The sequence below is a fragment of the Molothrus aeneus genome, chromosome 6 (assembly GCF_037042795.1).
Source record: "Molothrus aeneus isolate 106 chromosome 6, BPBGC_Maene_1.0, whole genome shotgun sequence".
Taxonomy (NCBI): Eukaryota; Metazoa; Chordata; class Aves; order Passeriformes; family Icteridae; genus Molothrus; species Molothrus aeneus.
Genome location: NC_089651.1, coordinates 23942777 through 23961239, shown reverse-complemented (window position 1 = coordinate 23961239; position 18463 = coordinate 23942777). Strand labels below are relative to the sequence as shown.

At 43.3% G+C, this 18463-nt stretch overlaps 1 protein-coding gene across 1 annotated transcript in view; it reads right to left on the bottom strand.

Moving 5' to 3' along the window:
- The window catches only part of LRP4 (LDL receptor related protein 4), an 83398-nt gene that overhangs the window by 28362 nt on the left and 36573 nt on the right, over nt 1-18463 (bottom strand). Inside the window, exons 2-5 of the mRNA XM_066551530.1 lie at nt 14203-14349; nt 3379-3495; nt 1673-1786; nt 1103-1219 (exon numbers count right to left, since the gene is read on the bottom strand). Of these exons, the coding sequence (XP_066407627.1) occupies nt 1103-1219; nt 1673-1786; nt 3379-3495; nt 14203-14349 (495 nt within the window). The remainder of the gene's footprint in view (nt 1-1102; nt 1220-1672; nt 1787-3378; nt 3496-14202; nt 14350-18463) is intronic.

Genomic DNA, 18463 nt, shown 5'->3' with positions numbered 1-18463 from the left:
TACTTAAAATGTCTTATAGAGACAACTGCCAGCTAGGACTGAAATAGCGTTTCAGCTCAGAGAAACAGGGACACCACTTCTGGGTGCCCCTCCACTCCCACAGGAGGCAACATTGGAACATCTCTCTTCCCTTCCTGAGGGTCTATTCATGGCCTTCGGTGAAGTGACAGGCAGGGGAACAAGAAAGGCAGAGAGCGAAAGGAGAGGGAGAGAGGCTGGCTTCCTCTTAGAGTCCTTTCCTGGCTTAGAAATGTTTGCAGCCCCTGGCTTTCTGCCAAGTCTCATTATCTGGAAAGATAAAAGACAACTCCCCCATGCATCCACTCCCCCTGCCCTTCAGGAGCTGGCAGCCCTCATCCCCCTCCCAGAGCCTTTTGAAGTTTCCTGCTATCTAGAACAAATTCTGCAAAATGCCTTTGAGAGCAGGGAGGGGGAAGGGACCACTGCAAGTTCCAGAGACATGGACAGTGCTCACAGACTCAGGAGAGAGGCAGTGTGGGTTAGAAAGGGACACAAACTCCGGTCCCACTTGCTACAAGCCTGTGAAGGTGAAGAAGGAAACAACTGTTGTGGGTTCTCATGCCCCAACACCACCCCCCTCCTTCAGCATGGGTCACTTGCTGGGCAACATCCTGCAAAAAGCATTTACATGAAGGGAGACTGGGCAGGCAGGAGGTGTCTTCAGTGTGCAGTACCTGAGGGTGGTTTCAATAAGCAGAGTATGCCTCCATTTCCAAAATTTCAGTCTGGAATCAGACAAGAGGAAAAAGAAGGGAATAGTATTCTCGCCTTCCAGCTGCCCTTCAACTCCTCCAGTTTTATAGAGAGCTATATTCAGTAAAGTATAAACTCCTGCTCTGACCCAAGGTCACAGCTATAGGAAGAAAGAAGCAGCAAGGCACAATTGAAGTATGTTTGTGAAGTAACACAAGAGAGACACCATTCTTTTGTGCCCTCTGGGGTAGGCAGAAGAAGGTAGCATAGCTGCCAGTACAGGCAGAACTAACTTTCTTTTGATCTCTGCTGCAGAAAACATGCCAAAACCCAAGGCAAGAGCAGGTCCAAAGGGCTATTTCCTGTGATTACAAAGAAAAGCACTCACGGCAATTCTCTTCATCTGAGCCATCCTTGCAGTCTGTGTCCCCATCACAGAACCAGTGCTCAGCTATGCAGCTGCCGTCACTGCAACGGAACTCCTTCTCTGAGCACTTTCTCATATCTGCAGAGACAGCAATGCAAACAAAGCCTTGGCTTTTTCTCAGAGTACCCAGGAAAACACCACAACATCCTCCTGAAGCTCCTAGGGCACCCACAAACAAGACTGCTCATTAAACCATACATATCCCTGTCAGGCAGGGCCCGAGCAAAACCATCATTGTTCGCTGCTGAACTGACACAGAGTACTGGATTCAACAGGAATCCAAGGGGAATTCACAATCCCATGTCAAAGAAGGAAAGGTCTCAAGTGATTTTTTTTGCCTGGCAGGTAAGCCACATAGCCCAAGATCCTAAGCAGCCAACCCTTGGAATGGAATATCCCACAAGTTCAGCCCAGAAAAGCCAGCTGGGAGCCTTAGCCGAGTTCTGGGAATCCTAGAATTGCAAGGCTGGACTCTGCACAACTCATAACTCCTCTTGAAGTACTGTGAAGGCAGTATTTACATTAACTCACCACACTGCTCATCACTGTTGTCCCCACAGTCATTGTCACCATCACAGTGCCACAGGCTGCGAATGCAGTATCCATTCTGGCATGAGAACTCATCTTCCTCACACTCCCTTGGAGCTGCAAGGACACAACGGGGGTAAGGTGAAGGCACGGCAAGAAGATTTAGCTTGCAGAACACCAAATGTGTGACATGTTACAAGTCAAGCAACATCATCCTCCAAGGACACGGTGATGCTGGAGAGCTGATTCTCCTAACAAATACCAGGGGAGCCACTGGGAGATTCCTTGAGTGTCTCTTTTCCACTCTGTTCACACACCAACAGTACAGCAGGCTCTAAAACTTGAGGTTTAGGTTGAAGGAAGTAGCTGGAACAGAGAGATGAAGCCACCCATCCTATGCTGGTATGTATTCTAGCACTGTCCCAAGACAGACTGAAGATAACCCTGCACAGAAAAAAGGTAATCCAAACCTCTTTTCAATTGAGTTAATAGTCTCTCTCATTATCTAACAGGTAACTGCTAGCAGTGTTGTATTTCCACCTTCTTTCACAACAATGTCAAAGCCGCCGCCGAAGCAAAGGACATGTTCACTGAAGAGGGAGAGAGAAAATTTGAACTTCCTCTTGCGAACACCTCAGTATTTGGAGCCTCATTCCACTCTCCTTGCAAGTCTCCTAAGGAAGCTTGTCTGCAGACAAGTAAGGAAACGAAAAGGACTGCAAATTTAGCACCTGAGGACTCCAGTCCAACAGAAACCCTCCTATGGTTACTGCTAGCCTGAATAACCTTCCAGGAATCTCTCATGCACAGAACCTTCTTTCTCCTTTCATTGCTCTCCAAATCTTTTGATCACACCCTTCTCCACTGTTATCTTAGATATGAGGGCATTTCAAACTTTTATGAAAAACAGAAAACCAAAGAGACCCAGACCTACATATCTTTTCATTCATGAATATATTTGAATGGACTGGAAAACTGAGTTTAGTCCTGCATTCCAGAGCATCACACAGGATGTCAACCCCTGAACTTTGCTTCCCAGTTCTTTGCCCAAAAAGGCAGGCAAAGATCAGGGATATACTGATCAGAAAGTGAACTAACTTCTATGAATGCAGTGGACATAGAATACTTTACAGTCAAGAGCTTTATTTCTACATTTCTTCAGATGGGGTTCCTCCAAGAGAGTCACTCTGGAGCCCCATGCATACAACTCTGTGTAGGCAGTATCCTTACAGCACCTTCCCTCTCGTCAAGGAGCCCTGTTTGAAGGGACAGGATGCTGGTGACAAGCCAGCACTGCAGAAAAGTCAGACAGTGGAACCTGAGGCCACAGGAAGTCAGCCAGACAGGCAGTTCAGTGGGATTTGGCAGGGGTTAGGTGTTTCCACTAACAGGGGAGGGCATGAAGAGCCCAGCTCAGGGAAGTGCTTCATGGGACATTAACTAGCAGGGCTGCAGGGCATAAACGGTTCTACAGCTGGATGGAGAAGCATCCCCTCCCCCAAGACAGGCAGCTGAACAGCAAGCCAGGTGCCAAGGCAGCAGGGCTTACAGGTACACACCTCTGTCATGGGCAGAATATAGCTTACTACAAGCCAGTGGTCCAATTCAGTGGATAGACTCTTACATTCCTGTAATAAAAAGGGTCAACTTTCCCCAGTCACAGCAGGCAGGCACTGCACCCACCCTCTTCCCTCAGACAGGTGACTTACGGCAGTCCTGCTCATCAGAGTCATCCTCGCAGTCATTGTCTCCATCGCAGACCCATGACCGGCGGATACATTTTCCATTGTCACAGTGGAAGTCCAAGGGGGAGCATGTGGGCAGCACTGAAAGAGCAAAGAAACACCTCATGTAGCTGCAGCCAGCTTCCTTCCTGAGAACAAAGTTCCTTCCCTCCTGAGGGAGCAGAGCTAAATCTCTTAGAAACAAAAGACAAAATTTCAAGTTACCAGGAAGAGCTGTTCCTTAGAGAGGGGGTCAGGGTAGGGCTGTAGCTTGGCAATCTCTCTTCCCCAGAGAAACACTGACCTTTCCACAATAAAGTAGCTGCTGCAATTCCCCCATTGAGTTCCTCTTTCATCCTTGAGCCTGCTGTCCTCCTATAACTGCACTTGTTTTATAACAAGCAAAGTTAAACCATCAACATCTTTCCTGCATGTTTCCCAGGGCAGTCCATCCTGTTTCTATTACACAGCAAGTTCCTTAGAGTGAGAACTATCAGAAGCAATGTTTTGACTTTATGAAGTCACATGCTACAGTGTGTGTTTCAGCATGGGGACTCTGTCAGGGTTTTTTGCCTAAGAAATCTGCAAGGAGAAGCTGAGAAGCAGGAATCCACTGCTGGGGATAATTTTCTGTACCTCAGGTGTGGACAACAGTCCCAAGCTTGCTCAAGGTTTCCATACAGAAAGGATGAAAGAAGGGGGCAGACATGGGATGATGCCTGCCCACACAGGAGTCTGTTTGTAATGGAGTGGACCCACAAATCCACAGCGCCTGAAGAGGCCTGGAGCTACATAGCTGGAATTCAAGGGGGAGCATCATTCCTGCTCTTTCCCCCACAGATGAGAGGAACACTCAACTCCAAGAGGTTCATGCTTTTAAGTGCTGCCAGCTGTGGTAGGCAAGGGGCTGCACAAGACTGTTCCTGACAGGTGTGTTCTCCAAAGAAGAGCATTTGCTCAGTGAAGTGACGGGGCGAGGGCGAGAAAGGCCCTGAAACCCTGCCTGAAACCCTTTCATCCCAGCCCAGCCTGCCGACAGCAACTCCCATCTGTCACCAGGCAGGCCAGCCCTCTTCTGCTATGCTGCTACTCCCTTTCCTGCCAACACTACCCTGGAGGTGGGAGCGAGAGGGGAGGGAGGTGGGTAAAAAAGGAAGGTGAAGACAGCAGCCACACACAAAAGGAGGATGATTTAATAAGGAGAACAAATAGTCGCATTTTCAGTTTTTCCAGCTTTCTCAACCCTCTGTTTCCCCTTGGCCCAGGACTGTTGCCAGTGTCCTGTTAAAGAAGCATGGATTATACATACTGAATCATTCACTGCTCTCCATAGCAAGTCCTCCAACATTTTTCACCAAGGGCCTGTCCTAAAAGCCCCCTCCCTCTAAGAATATATTAGGGCAGATAAATTCAGACTTTCTCTAACATCCATGTTTCTAACCACAAATTCAGATAATCTTCTCAGTTGTTCCTTAGTGCGGCAGGCATTTCCATACATGAGGACATCACTACAGATGTAATTGCCCTCAACATTCAAAGAATTTGGCATTGGCCCTCGGGAAAAGGTCCTTCCCATCATGTCTAGGCTACCCCATGCAGATATCTCTCCATCTCATATCCAGCTACTTCTAGGCCCCAGAGGGGTATGAAGGATAAGAAATACTCTGAAAGGGGAAGCACAGAAATCTGTATTTTCCCTCTACAGATTTGACAGCATCCTGATCTTCCAATAACTGAACCCCTTCCTTATATTTCAGTTTCTGTGGTTTGCTGCAGCAAAATGAAGAAGGAGTTTTGTCTTCTTCCTCAGGGCAGGTAGAAGTAGAAAACTCTCCACTTTCCAAACTCTGCTTCCAAACAAAACGAGGACGTTTTTGGACTCAGATGATCAGTCCAACAGATCAGACCTCTCTCCCCCAAGAACAACTTCCAAATACTGCACACTGAGAAAAACCTTCCCCGGCCTCAGCTGCAATTTCAGGACTAAGACCATCCTCCCAGCATATGCTTTAGCATGACTAATCACCAAAGGACTGCACAGGAGCCACCTGGAAGGGAATTTGCATGCTCACTCTCCAGGGGAGAATTCTTCAGGCTCCCAGAGGGTTAAGCCATTAGCGCTGGTTCAGAGCAGATACCATTATCCCACCGAACTGCTGCATCCCTTCATGAGCTAAGGACATAAAATGAAATTCCACCCCTACAGGAAACAGTTCAACCAATTTCATACTCGCCCTAGATATAAAAATCAAGCTTCAAGCACAGGGGAAGAGAGCAAAACACAAACTGCCATATACAAAGGAGGACCAAATTCCCTAACCCAGCAGAGATCAAGTGTGTGCTAGCCTAGAAAACACTGGAGTGGGGGCAGGGTGGAATTAAATCTCCTTCTACAGGAGCTCTCCTTTAAAAGAGGAAGAAAAACCACAAACCCACTTGAGACCAAAAAACCCAACCTAATGAATGAGGGCTGATGTCTCATAGAGCAGAGGAACTGCCAATGGGATCAGGGCAGGGATCCACATAAACCTGTAACCTGATTTTAATAATGGTCAGAAACAGATACTTCAAAAGAAAATGCAAGAAATTCTGGGAGCAGCTTTCACATGGGGGCAATCTTCCTAATCCCCCTCTTCCTAGCTCTGCCCTCCCAACCCCTTCTTCCCACTAAAAAGCACACTGCTTACACAAAAACATTCCAGTTTCCTTCGATTTGTTCTAAGGACATCAGGCTCCAGTTCCACTGCACAGCCCTTTGCTCTAGGGTTGTTACTAATCAGCTCTGCTGTTGGCTATTGATCACTTCATATTTTGATGAGTTTTATTTCTATAGAGTTAAAGCCAAGGCTATATCACTATCACACAGTGAATGTTTAATATTGTTGTAAATACATCCAAAGTGTTTGGAAATTTGAAGTTAAGAAGAAATTCAAAAGCTAGGAGGTCACACTTAAGACATTCAAATAACCACCACTACGTCTTGTTCTGACATAATGGAGCAGCTATACAGTCTGGTAAGTGTATTGTTTTCACTCACATAGCTAACTTTAAAAGCCATAGTCACAAAGTAGGTACATGAAATACAAATGAAGCAGCAAGAACTCTTTTCACTGACAGAGGTGGAACAAGACCTCTTCATCTTGCTGGAGGACAAAATGGATTAGCATCAAAAAGATTAGAAACTGAATACCCATATTCTTATCCTATCTTGATATTGATGTATGACCCTGGGACATTTCTGCCTCTTTTTCCCCCTTCTCCAACCTTTAAAATGAAGGATATTTATTACTTTTTGAAACAGCTACAAGTCCTTCATAGGCATCATTTCTCCTGATAAGAGACCAATCATAGATTGTAATAAAATGCTTTCACCAGTGCTCACAGCAGGATTAGGCTATGCCAACAGTAAAACACAGTTAAGCCTCAACCCCCCCTTCTCTGCTCAATTCCAGCTTGATCTCTCCATATCAATGCAAAGAAACAATATTTTCCTAAGAGAGATGAGCAAAGGCAAGTCCCAGGATGGAGTTGAAAGCAGGCAAATGCCCAGAAAGACAGGTACTAACTTGCCTCCCCAGGCAGAGCCAGAGGCAGGATGGGGAGCAAACCCAAGGAAGGGGAGCCAGTGGGAAGAACTAGGCAGGGCAGCAACAGCTAAAGAGAGCACATCTGTCAACTGACAGTGAGCAATACAAAAAGGTCTTTGAACTTCCAACCATTTCCCTGAGCTCATCCCTCTGCATGGTCACACTGGACATCATCCAATGTTTCAGCAAAGTTAGGTCTATCGTAAGCCTGCTATTCCTCCCCCTCTCCCAACTCCTATTACACAGGACACTCTTTTATTGCCAAGCAGAAGGAGAAGGGGGAGGGCGGGGGAAAAGAGAAGTTTATAAGGTGAAACACAGACTGAATCACGTCCCACTGTCCTTTGAACACTTTATCCCTGTTGCCTGTGGTGAGCAGGTTGCTTTGTACCCAAGGACAGCAAGCAACTGGTGTTCAGAGCTGTGGAACACAGAGAGGCTTGAACAATACTGGCTGCTTAATTAGACAAACTCTCATTCATGTGAAGAATGAGAAGTCAATTTTAAACATAAATACAACTAAAAAAAAAAAACATGCTACCTACATTATACAAGTGCAGCCTGACCCCCAGCTATGTTCATACTCGTGCATATGTATAAACACACACATACCCACGAACAGATCTGTTGCTGAGATCTGCAGCACAGCAGGCAAAAAGTCCAGGACAAAAATAAAGGAGATTATTCCACTCTCAGGAAGAAAAAGGAGACATTGCATTTTACTAACAAACATTTTAGAAAATCTAGTTCCAGAATAACATAAAACGTTATTGCACTGCTGAACTGTATTTAAGGATGTTGCAGGTCAAAAGAAAAAAAAAAGAAAAAAAAAAAGAAAAAAAAAGAAAATACTATCAGCATCCAATCTTTCACAGCCCTTTGATCACAAGCACTCTGCCTGAGGGGGCATTGCATTAATTCTGGTGCCTTTTAAAGGAAACATACATACTCCAGGCCCAATAACATGACAAAGTTTCAGATACAGAACTGGTGTGTTTTCAAGAGAATACTGAACTCTTAACAAGAGTTCCTAGATTTTAAAACTTGAGGTTTAGAAGTGAAGCTTCACCTGAGCCTTTGCATCTGAGCTCCTGATTAAGTGAATGGCAGAAGGAAAATCACTCTTTCAAAGTTTCTGTTAATTTTAATAAAAGACCTGTGAGATTTTTTATCCTAACCTCACCTTAATTTTTTTTTTTTGGTGGGGTTGATGAGCAGGTTATAGTGACAGTCCTGCCTGGCAAGGAAAAGACCCGCTACTGGGCTTGAATGAGATGTAGCTCAACAGCAACTGTATCAATTTCTCCTTGAGATGGGAACAACAGATCACTTTCAGTAAGCTTTAATAAAAGAAATAAATTTTTCTTCAGTCCCTTCAAATGAAGAAGTTTTGTACAACAGTGCAGGGAGGTAAGCAAACAAGTCTGCCTCCCAAAAAGTACCACATTTACAAGTCAATTATGTATGATACAGATCCAAAATTCAGAGCAAGAAAGCTCTTCTGGGAGGATGGTTATGGGGACATTTGGTGTATCTTATGAGAAACAGAACTATGTATCAGTCCTCAGGCCAAGTTTACTCAGTTGTCCTTTCACCCCTGCCACAGGAAGTAAGACTCATTCACACCATGAGGACTTCAAAGGGCGTGCAGGAGGACAGAATGAAAACCATTCCTCTTCTTGCATGCGGCTTTCGTTAGGGACAGGCCAAAGCAGTCTCTGCTGGCACAAGGCAGGAAGGAAGCTGAACTACCCTGTGCATGTGCAGCAAGAGCTTCCAAGCCAGACACTGTCAGCCAGCCAGAGAGCTGACAGCAGACAAAGTCTATGGAGCAGGCATGACAGCTGGCAGGTTGCTTATTGCTATTATTACTACAGCACTCTGGCTTGTAAACATGATCCAGAGCAGGAAGCAAACATGTCACGGAATAATTGGCTTCCATCACAGCACGGCTTCAAATTTGCAAGGAGAACAATTTCTGAGATAGGTAAGCAGAGGCAGGGCTCTCCCAAAACTAATGGAAAATACCTATGGAGAGGCAGATGCTCTAAGGACACTGATACAAATGTAAAGTGTCTGGGATAAGCAGAAACAGTGACAGTTGAGGAAAAATTTAGTGGAATCAACTCAAGAAGTGGTGATGTATTTTACAGTGTGCAACACAATATTAAAAATCCAAACAAAGTAAAACATACCATATTTTAAGAATTTATCTCAAAACTGAAAATATCTCTCAAAAAGGAGGGTTTCCCATGTCTGCTCCTGTTTTTCACAGTTGTAACTCCACTCACTACCAAGTATCTTGCTTTCTTTTTTTTTTTTATACCACACACTGCATTTCAAGCTGTTATTCTCTAACCAAAATTACAGATTACCAATTCAAGGCTAGAAAATTGCATTAATATAGAATTTAACAAACTCCAATCAACTACTCAAGGATATATGCAGTACTGTATAGACACAGATGCAAGACTGAATCTTGACTTGCTAAAGTAATTTTCACCTTAACCCCCAGCCTGTTTCAGCCTCTTGCTTTATTAGGAGTCCAGTAGTCCAATGTCTTCCCATTTTCCTCTCCTCTTCCCAAGGAAGTAGACAGAACTCATTCTTCTCATTGAATTGGGTTAGAGTATACATATGAGCATATGATACACTGAAGAAAAGTACACTTTAAAAAGGTATGGTTGCAGATTTATTTCTCTGGAAAGTTTGGACATTCACAGGAGAAAAAAAGAAAATCCTGTAACTCTAAAACTAGTTTGCAGCAGATCAGTGGAAAGGTGAGACTCCTTGCAAACACATCTGTTCACTCTTTCAATCAGAGACATCTACTTGATATAATTCCAGCCTGTAAAACTCAGAGCTGCACATCCATGCAATTTCTGGAAAAGAATCTAAATAGCTTTAGCATCTCAGAAGACTCCATATAAAGTGGTTGCAAATTGCGGTTCGTAAGTCAGAAAAAAACAACTGGGCCCACTCCATCACAAAGATTAGCCCCAGTTTTTTTAGGAATTTTTAAAGTAGGCCTTTAGTATATCTGAGGCTTGCTGGATAACTTCAGAACAACCCAAATCTTTAGCTCAGTATTTGTATTAAAAGAAATTTAATCATTTCAGTCAATAAATAAAATGATAAATCAAGTTCAAAACAGAGAAACTCAAAATTTCATTCCAGCCAGGAAACTTTATGCATGTCACAGACAAAAAGCCAGGGAAGGAAAGAAAAATTAGTGAACCAACTGTTCTCATGTACTGTGTGCATCACTGCTGATTCGTGAGAAGCTTAAATCAATTTAAAGTTCAAGTTGCTGTTCCAAGGGGCTCAAGCCCCACCCCTGCTCTTGCACTCCCTGCTGCCCTGTTTATGCTTGGCACAGTCAGCAAGCAGAGAAAATGGAAGGTTAACCCCACAAATGAGTACACCTTCAAAAGGCTCCTGTAAGCCAAGCAGAAGAGAGGGCTTTAGCAAGCAACCTGTTCTGGCAAAAAGGTTTGGTGCTATAATAACTAAGCCAGACACCAAACAGCACAGACAGTTACCACAAGCCTACTCTGTAGAGCTGATCTAGTTCTTACAAGCTAAGAATAGTATCATACTTGGATTCATAATGAGCAGCCACTCAGAGCAAGATATAACAGGCTTAAAGGAGGAAGTGTTCCTCAGGCTCCTCCACTGCAACCTTGAATGTGCGTGCTGAAGTCATGCACTTAAAAAATAGAGCAAAGGATGCTACAGAAATGTTAACTTTTATTTCTGCTTTCTTCTTTCCTCTAAATTGCACTTCAAGTACTGCTGGCTGTCAGCTGAAAAAGTTCTCTTTGTATCTATTCTACCAGGATGCAATATTTAAAATGACAGCTCCTATTCTAGTCCTTCCCCTTTGAATCACTTTACTACTCTGTATAAATGGAGCAAGTTATATTCTGATTAAGATCACAGAATCATCAAGGTTGGAAAAGACCTTCAGGACCATCTAGTCCAACAGTCAACCTATACCAGCCCCAAGCCACACTCTCAAGTGTCACGTGCAGACACCTCTTAGACACTTCCGGAGACCATGACTCCACCACCTCCCTGGGCAACCTATTCCAATGTCTGACCACTCTTTCAGTGAAAAGTCATTTTCTAATGTCCAATCTTGCCTGGTGCAACTTAGGGCCATTCGCTCTCATCCTTTCACTTGAAACATGGTAGAAGAGAGACTGACCCCCACCTCATTACAGCCTCCTCTCAAGTAGTTGTAGATGGCAATGAGGTCTCCCTAGCCTCCTTTTCTCCAGGCTAAACCCCAGCTCCCTCAGCTGCTTCTCCCAATACATGTTTTCTAGACCCTTCATCAGCCCAATTGTGCTTCTCTGGACACACGTCAGCACCTCCGTGTCCTTCTTGTAGAGAGGGGCCCAAAACCAGACACAGCACTTCAGGTGTGGCCTCACCGGTGCCAAGTAGAGGGGGACAATCACTGGTCCTGCTGGACACACTATTGCTGATACAGGCCAGGATGCCATTGGCCTTCTTGGCAACCTGGACACACACACACTGGATCATGTTCAGCTGTATGACCAGCACCCCCAAATCCTTTTCTGCTGCACAGTTTTCCAGCCTGCAGTGCTGCCTGGGGTTGTTGTGATCCATGGGCAGGATCTGACACTTCACCTCGTTGAACCTCGCACAACTGGTCTCAGCCCATCGACCCCAGCCTTTTCCTCATCCACTAAATGGGTCATGTTGTCACAGAAGATCAGGTTGGTTAAGCAGGACCTGCCTTTTGTAAAACCATACTGTCTGGGCCTGATCCCTGGTTGTTCTGCACATGTTGTATGATGGCACTAGGATGATCTGCTCCATAACCATCCCTGGTACCGAGGTTAGGCTGACAGGCCTTTAGTTCCCTGGACAATCCTTCCAACTCTTCTTGTAGGTGGGTGCTTCATTTGCCCATCTCCATTCAACTGGAACTTCTCCAGTTAACCAGGACTGCTGCTAAATGACTGAAAGTGGTTTGGCAAGTTCTTTCGTCCTCATTACTTTTAGGTGCATCCCTTCTGGGCTCATAGACTTACGGGTGTCTAATTAGCATAGCATGTCACTATTTCCTTCTGGATTATGGGGGCTTCACTCAGCTCTCTGTCACTACGTTCCAGCTCAAGGAACTGGGTATCCTGAGGACAACTGCTTTTGGCATTAAAGACTAAGGCAAAGAAGGCATTAAGTAACACAGCCTTTTCCTTATTTCCCTGACACAATGCTACCCTGTACACTCAGCTAAGGGGAAGACTCTGCTCAGCCCTCCTTTTGCTGCCAACATATTTATAGAAATTTTTCTGTTGTCTTAACTGCAACAGCCAACCTTCTTAGAAACTGTAAATTAAAAAAGGCGGAAGTCAAACCCAGTTCCCACATTCTCTGCATCACTTTATATTCTGTCTCTTATAAGTCTATCTCTATTTCATATTCTTCTCAACCTCCAGTGCCTGAGAATACCAGCAGATTGCTCACTCTTCAGTACTGTTTCCTAGTTTGCACAGCTTCTATTCAAATAGATACAGGCCAGATCCCCTTAATATATTGTGTCTCCTTAATACAGTATATCTTACTGTGCAAGACCAAGAGAGTTCCTCTCTCTGAGGCCACAGAAAGAGACACGTGAGGCATCAGAATACACCAAGAGAAGAGTGGAAGACAGCAGCATGAAAAAAAAGTTCTTCCTCAAAACACAAAATCTGCGTCTACTTGTAATACAATGACTTCCCAAACAAGAGGTGGCATATTCATTTTTAACAGCCCTTGGTGGATTATACATCCATAAACTTGTCATATTGCTGTTTGAGAATGTTTGAAGTTTCAGAATCAATGTTTTGTGGCAAAGAGATTCACAATTCAAGCCTATGTTGTATGAAGCAACTCTTGTTAGCACCTCCTGCTTGTTCCTATGGAAGATCTTATCTTTCCCACCCCCAAGTCCTACCATGCCTGCTTAGCTTGAAATTTTTGGTGCTGGAAGTTGTTGAATTACCAGGAAAATTATATCAAGAAGTATCTCTTGTCTAAATCGTTACTGAGCCCACAAAAAAAAAAAAAAAAAAGTTAAAACAATCCCACCACCATCCCCCAATCTCCTCACCTACCTGCAAAAAAAACCCCAAAAGAAAAGGAATTTTCTTCTGTGCTTAGGAAAAAGCCAATAAAACCAGCTTAGCTATTGGATATGCCTCACCTCTCCAAGACTAAAGGTCTTCCATGTTGCTTAATGTTCACAAAATTTTAAGAAGCAAGAATCCAGAAGGAAGAAAATTTTCATGAAGCTGGGTTGACATCTCCCACGTTTAATGAAGAAGAGATTCTTTAAGACAATACTTACAAGATTAGGAAAGCTCCTTTCCATACAGTAATCAACAGCAGAAACCAGGAAAGGTTAGAGAGAAGATCCAGCAGAGGAAGATAAATTTCTCTCTACTGTCCACTGACAGGAGCCTTAAATTTTCAACTCTAGGGCAACATTTAGGAAAGGAGTTTCATGAGACCAGGCGTTTTTTTCTACTCTTCAATTCTACCATGCTCTGTGGAATCCAAAGAGACGAGGTAAAAAAGGAACTTACTTGTGTCTCCATGGAAAGAGGCTTTCTCTATTCATCTCTATCATGCTACATCCACTCAAAATGACATTTCACATCAGTTCTCACCTATCTGGGCTCAGCTACAGATGCCAACACTATGCAGATACACAGTACCTGCAAGGTAATGTCTCTCAGCAGATCCCAAGACCAGTGAATGTTTATTTCAGTGCTTACCTTTCCCTCCCTTCACAGGGCAGCAAGGACAGAAACTGGAACGTTACCTAAGAGGGCAGACACTCGCAATACACCTCTTCACACTATTTATTTTCCATTAATATTTACAGCCACGTCATATAATTTAACCCAGAGACAGTGCTTTTGCAAGGGCAGAAAAATGAGAGGTACTGTTCTCTGTCCCTCCTCGCCCTCTAACATATTCATGTCCAAGCACCACCTAAAACCAGCTGCAAAAAAAGCCAGAGTTGGGCTTCCACTGTGTTTTATATCATTGGACAATGACTTTGTTCAACCCTGAGTCAGTCAAAAGTACAAATCATCTACAATCAAAAACATTTGTCACACAAGGGGTAGGATGTGCCTGTAAAACACTAAGAAAAAGATACTCAATTTTCCCAAACACAAGTCAAGGATAGTATTCTTACTGCAGCCATCTTCATCGCTGTGGTCCCCACAGTCATTGTCTCCATCGCATTGCCACTGAGCAGGGATGCACGTGCATTCACCAAAAGCACTGACAGCACAGGTAAAATGATTACGCCCACAGGAGCACTCAGTGCTACTTGTAACACCTGTAAAGAAAGAAAGAAAGAAAGAAAAATGTTTTGAAGAGATCCCATCTATTTTAGAGTAAACATTAAATACAAAATGACATCTATTTTTCTCTGTGTACACACAGAAAGTGTATACACACTATTGTGTACAAACACATCCTTGACTGCAAAGGAAAATATTCACCCTCCTCACATGCTGAAACTGGAGATCAATTACTATGCACAGTTTCTTGGCAAGGGGCTCTTTAAGGCAACAGCAAAGTGCAATCTGCCAAAAAGAGACTTGAGAATCAGCTGAAAAATAACTCAGCACTAATCACAAAAATTCAAGGAATGCCAGGTATCAGAACACCCCTTTACTTTACAAAGTCAGTCCTCTCCTAGACCACAGTGCTGCTGCTGCTCCTCTTCACTTAGTTCTGACACCACAATACAAGGAAAAACTCTCTGAAGTAGAATCCTTGCTATTTGAAGGGTCTTGTCCAAACCCTAAGCTTTTTAGATGCAAACCTTTTGCATGTCATTATTTTAGACATTTCAGACTCAAGTGACAGTGGAAAAAATATCTTTTATTATTTACCTGTAAACATTAAACTGTTACACTAGGCTGTGCAAAACTGACATTTATAAGAGCAAGCTTTACAAACTGACCAAAAGAAAATGCAGTCCAAACGATAATGTATAACCTGATAAGAATACTTTTTCCAGCCTTAAAGTTAGCCTAAGGACCTCCCAGCCCTCCTTTCCCACCTTCAGAACACTCTAACACAACTCTTGACTCTGACCCCTGTGCAAATGCAACTATTTAGGATATTAACCCACACTTCCTCTTAAGAAAATCTCTGCCTTGAGAAAGAACAGGCTGTAACACCCCCCACCTCCAAAAGGAAAAGGTCATGCCTGAACTTCTGTCTGACATTATCTAGACAATCTATATAATCAATATCACTGTTAAACAAATGATTATCAACCATCAACTCCCTCAAGGTAGTCTGGTTGGATTTTTTTGCATTGTTCCTTCTTTCTGCAATTCAAACAAACCTAAAGCTCTTAGATTAAACAACAGATCATAAGGAAATAATTACAGAGAAATACCTGCCCCAAGTGGTAATTAATTACATACATACTGAACTATTTTCAGCCTTTTTGAGTTCATTGATCTCACCCATACATCTAGTGTACCTGTGATTAACCATAACCTCTGCCCATTAAGAAAAAGAAAAAACAAGCCTCATACTTTCCTTATTTTCCATTCTATTTGAGAAAAGGAATATCTGCAAAATTAATGGAATGTTTCTGCAACTCTTTCAACAGCAGTGCTCCCTCCAGTGAAGACATCCACTTGTGCCAGTAGAGCAAAGATTTAACATCAGAGAGAATGCACTTCCTTGAAAAATGATTACATTATGTTTCTACTGCACAAAACTGGCTGAAGAGATTTCTGCTGGCCTCAGCTGCCGGCTTGCAAATGCTACACTGCAGGTTGCAAGGCCTTAATACAAACTATTTTCCAAGCTGAACTGCACCCAACAAATTGGTTGTGGGATTTCTGTTCAGTCTGTCATGGATGTGAAAACCTTTTATTTTTTCACTCACATCCACTACAAGTTAGCTTTGAAAGGTTTAGTACAAAACATACATCTCAAGGTATTACTGCATACAACAGAAAAGCAGCCCTCATCTGGTCTAATGAGGGACAAAGGCTAAAAGAACAGGAGGTGAATAAGGAATGCAAGAGGCCAGGGCAATCAGATCTTCGGAGGACTTACCAGGTATGGCCAGGGCAAGGGCTGGCTTAAAAGAACAGCAAGTGGGTAATGTAGCCAGAAGGCAAAAAAAGCAACAGACATTCCTAAGAAAAAGCAATTTATTATCTTTGCAACATTTCAGACTAGTAGAAATAAACTAACAGAAATTCAGAAGAACCACATCCACCCACAAAAATCAAACAGGTTTGTTCAAACCGACAACGCAGAAAATTCAGAACAAACCATCTTCTGCTGTTGTAGGTGCTACAACCTTTTAAAAAGACAGAACTAGTTGTACATTGTAACCAAAGTAGCTGTTGTTTAAACTACCTTTTCCAAAGCAATTTTCTACCATTATCCACAAAAGCACCCCAAAACACTCATCCCAGCTACTTCAAACTCTAATACCCCTTTCCAGCTGGAGTACACAAGACCACTATCATTTAGGTTAGGAAAGATCTCTATGGTCACCAAGTCCAACCATGAACCCAACACTGCCAGGTCCACCATTAAACTGCTTCTCTAAGTGCCACATCCACATGCCTTTTAAATACCTCCAGGAATGGAGACTCTATCATTCCCTGGGTACCCTGTCCTCCATTATTGACAGCCCTTTTGGCGAAGAAATTTTCCCTAATATCCAATCTAAACCTCCTCTAACACAACTTGAGACTATTTTTGTTCATCCTGTCACCTTGTACCTGGGAGAAAAGACACCTACCTCCCAACAACCTTCTTTCAGGAGTTGTGATAGGGTCTCCCTGAGCTTCCTTTTCTCCAGGCTAAACAACCCTAGCTCCTTCAGCCCCTCCTCTGAAGACTTGTTCTTCAATCCTTTCACCAGCTTTTTTGGCCCTCCCCATGAGCAGCATGGCAATACAGCACTGCAACAGCAACCAAAGAATTAGTGCAGCTGTCCCAGTCTGCAAACTGTAACTTCATCTGCTGTATTGTCAAACACACAGTGCTCTTCAAAGTTGTTACTAATATTAGGTTACATATAAGCAAACACATACTAAATCTGTTCTTCTCGCCTCATTAAAGCTGCTATGTTCCATCATCTCTGCTCTGTGATTTTACCATGCTACTGAAACTGTTGGAAGCTGAAGGACATGCCATGACCCAGATACCAACACTCCCTCATATGCACTCGCTGGTGTCTGTAGAGCCATTATGTAAGCATACTTTGCTCAACAATTTCAAATTAAAACCAGTGCAGATCTAATGGCTTGTGATTTGTGACCCTTAGGAGAACTAGCCTTCTAGTCATTTATAAATCATGATCTATCCTGATTTTGCACTTGTCAAGTAATGCATATGACTGCTGGGAAAGCACACTGATTTCAGCCTATGAACAGTTTCAGAAGCAAATCCTGGATGGGAGTCTTTCCCAGCCAAAAGAACAAGGTGAATTAAAGCTGGCGCACCTGAAGGCAGCAGGCAATTTTCTCAATGATTTCACTGTGGATAGTATTTCACCTTTGGTGTCTCATGAATATTTCCCAGTACTCAGAGCTCCAGTGACACTACCCTGTAACTGTATCTGTAACAGTAGAGGGTCAGGAAGGATAAAGATGAGAAGCATGTTTTTTCCAACTCCAAGCGGAAATGGTGCACTTGGTGTGAGAAGCCTTAGCAGGAGATCGACTCCCTTACCTCAAACTCTCATTAAACACTGGGAGCCTGAGACAGAAGACTGACCAAACACACACACAAAGCTCCAGTGTCACGTTTCAATCCCAGTTAGTCAGTGGGCCAGGAACAGGATGGAAATCAGCGCTTGCTGTTCAGGCAACTGGAACAACAATCAAAGGGGACTTATCTAATTGCACTTGTACACATTAGTCTGGAGCAGGAACACTGAGAGGCACCTCTGGGCTTAGTGATGACAAATATTTTTCCTGAAATTTTACATCACATTGCAGGCTTGGACATTTTATTAACTCTGTATTCAAAAATATTTTCACTTATGTAGGAGGAAAAACCCTGACATATTTTAGCAATGCAATATACACAAAACAACACAAAAAAGCTAAACAGAGATACTGCCACATGCTGAGCTGATATCACTCAATTTTCATGGCCTCTCCTGATCCCTCATGTGACCACAAAAAAACTTCCTACTCTCATTTGCCCATGGGTACAAACAACTAAAAAATTATCTTCGCTGTCTGCAGTTTGGCTCCCTCCTGATGCATAGCAGCAGGATCCAGTAACCAAACAGTTTTCTAGCAAAGTATACAAACAACCTCCAGATTTTAAAAACAGGAAGTCAGTCTAAACACAGGCCTCATACTTAACATCTGCCATCACCTTCAATTTAGCACGGTATGCTCAGTTTCTTCAGACTGCTTCCAAATATCCTCCACATCTTCACATTTATC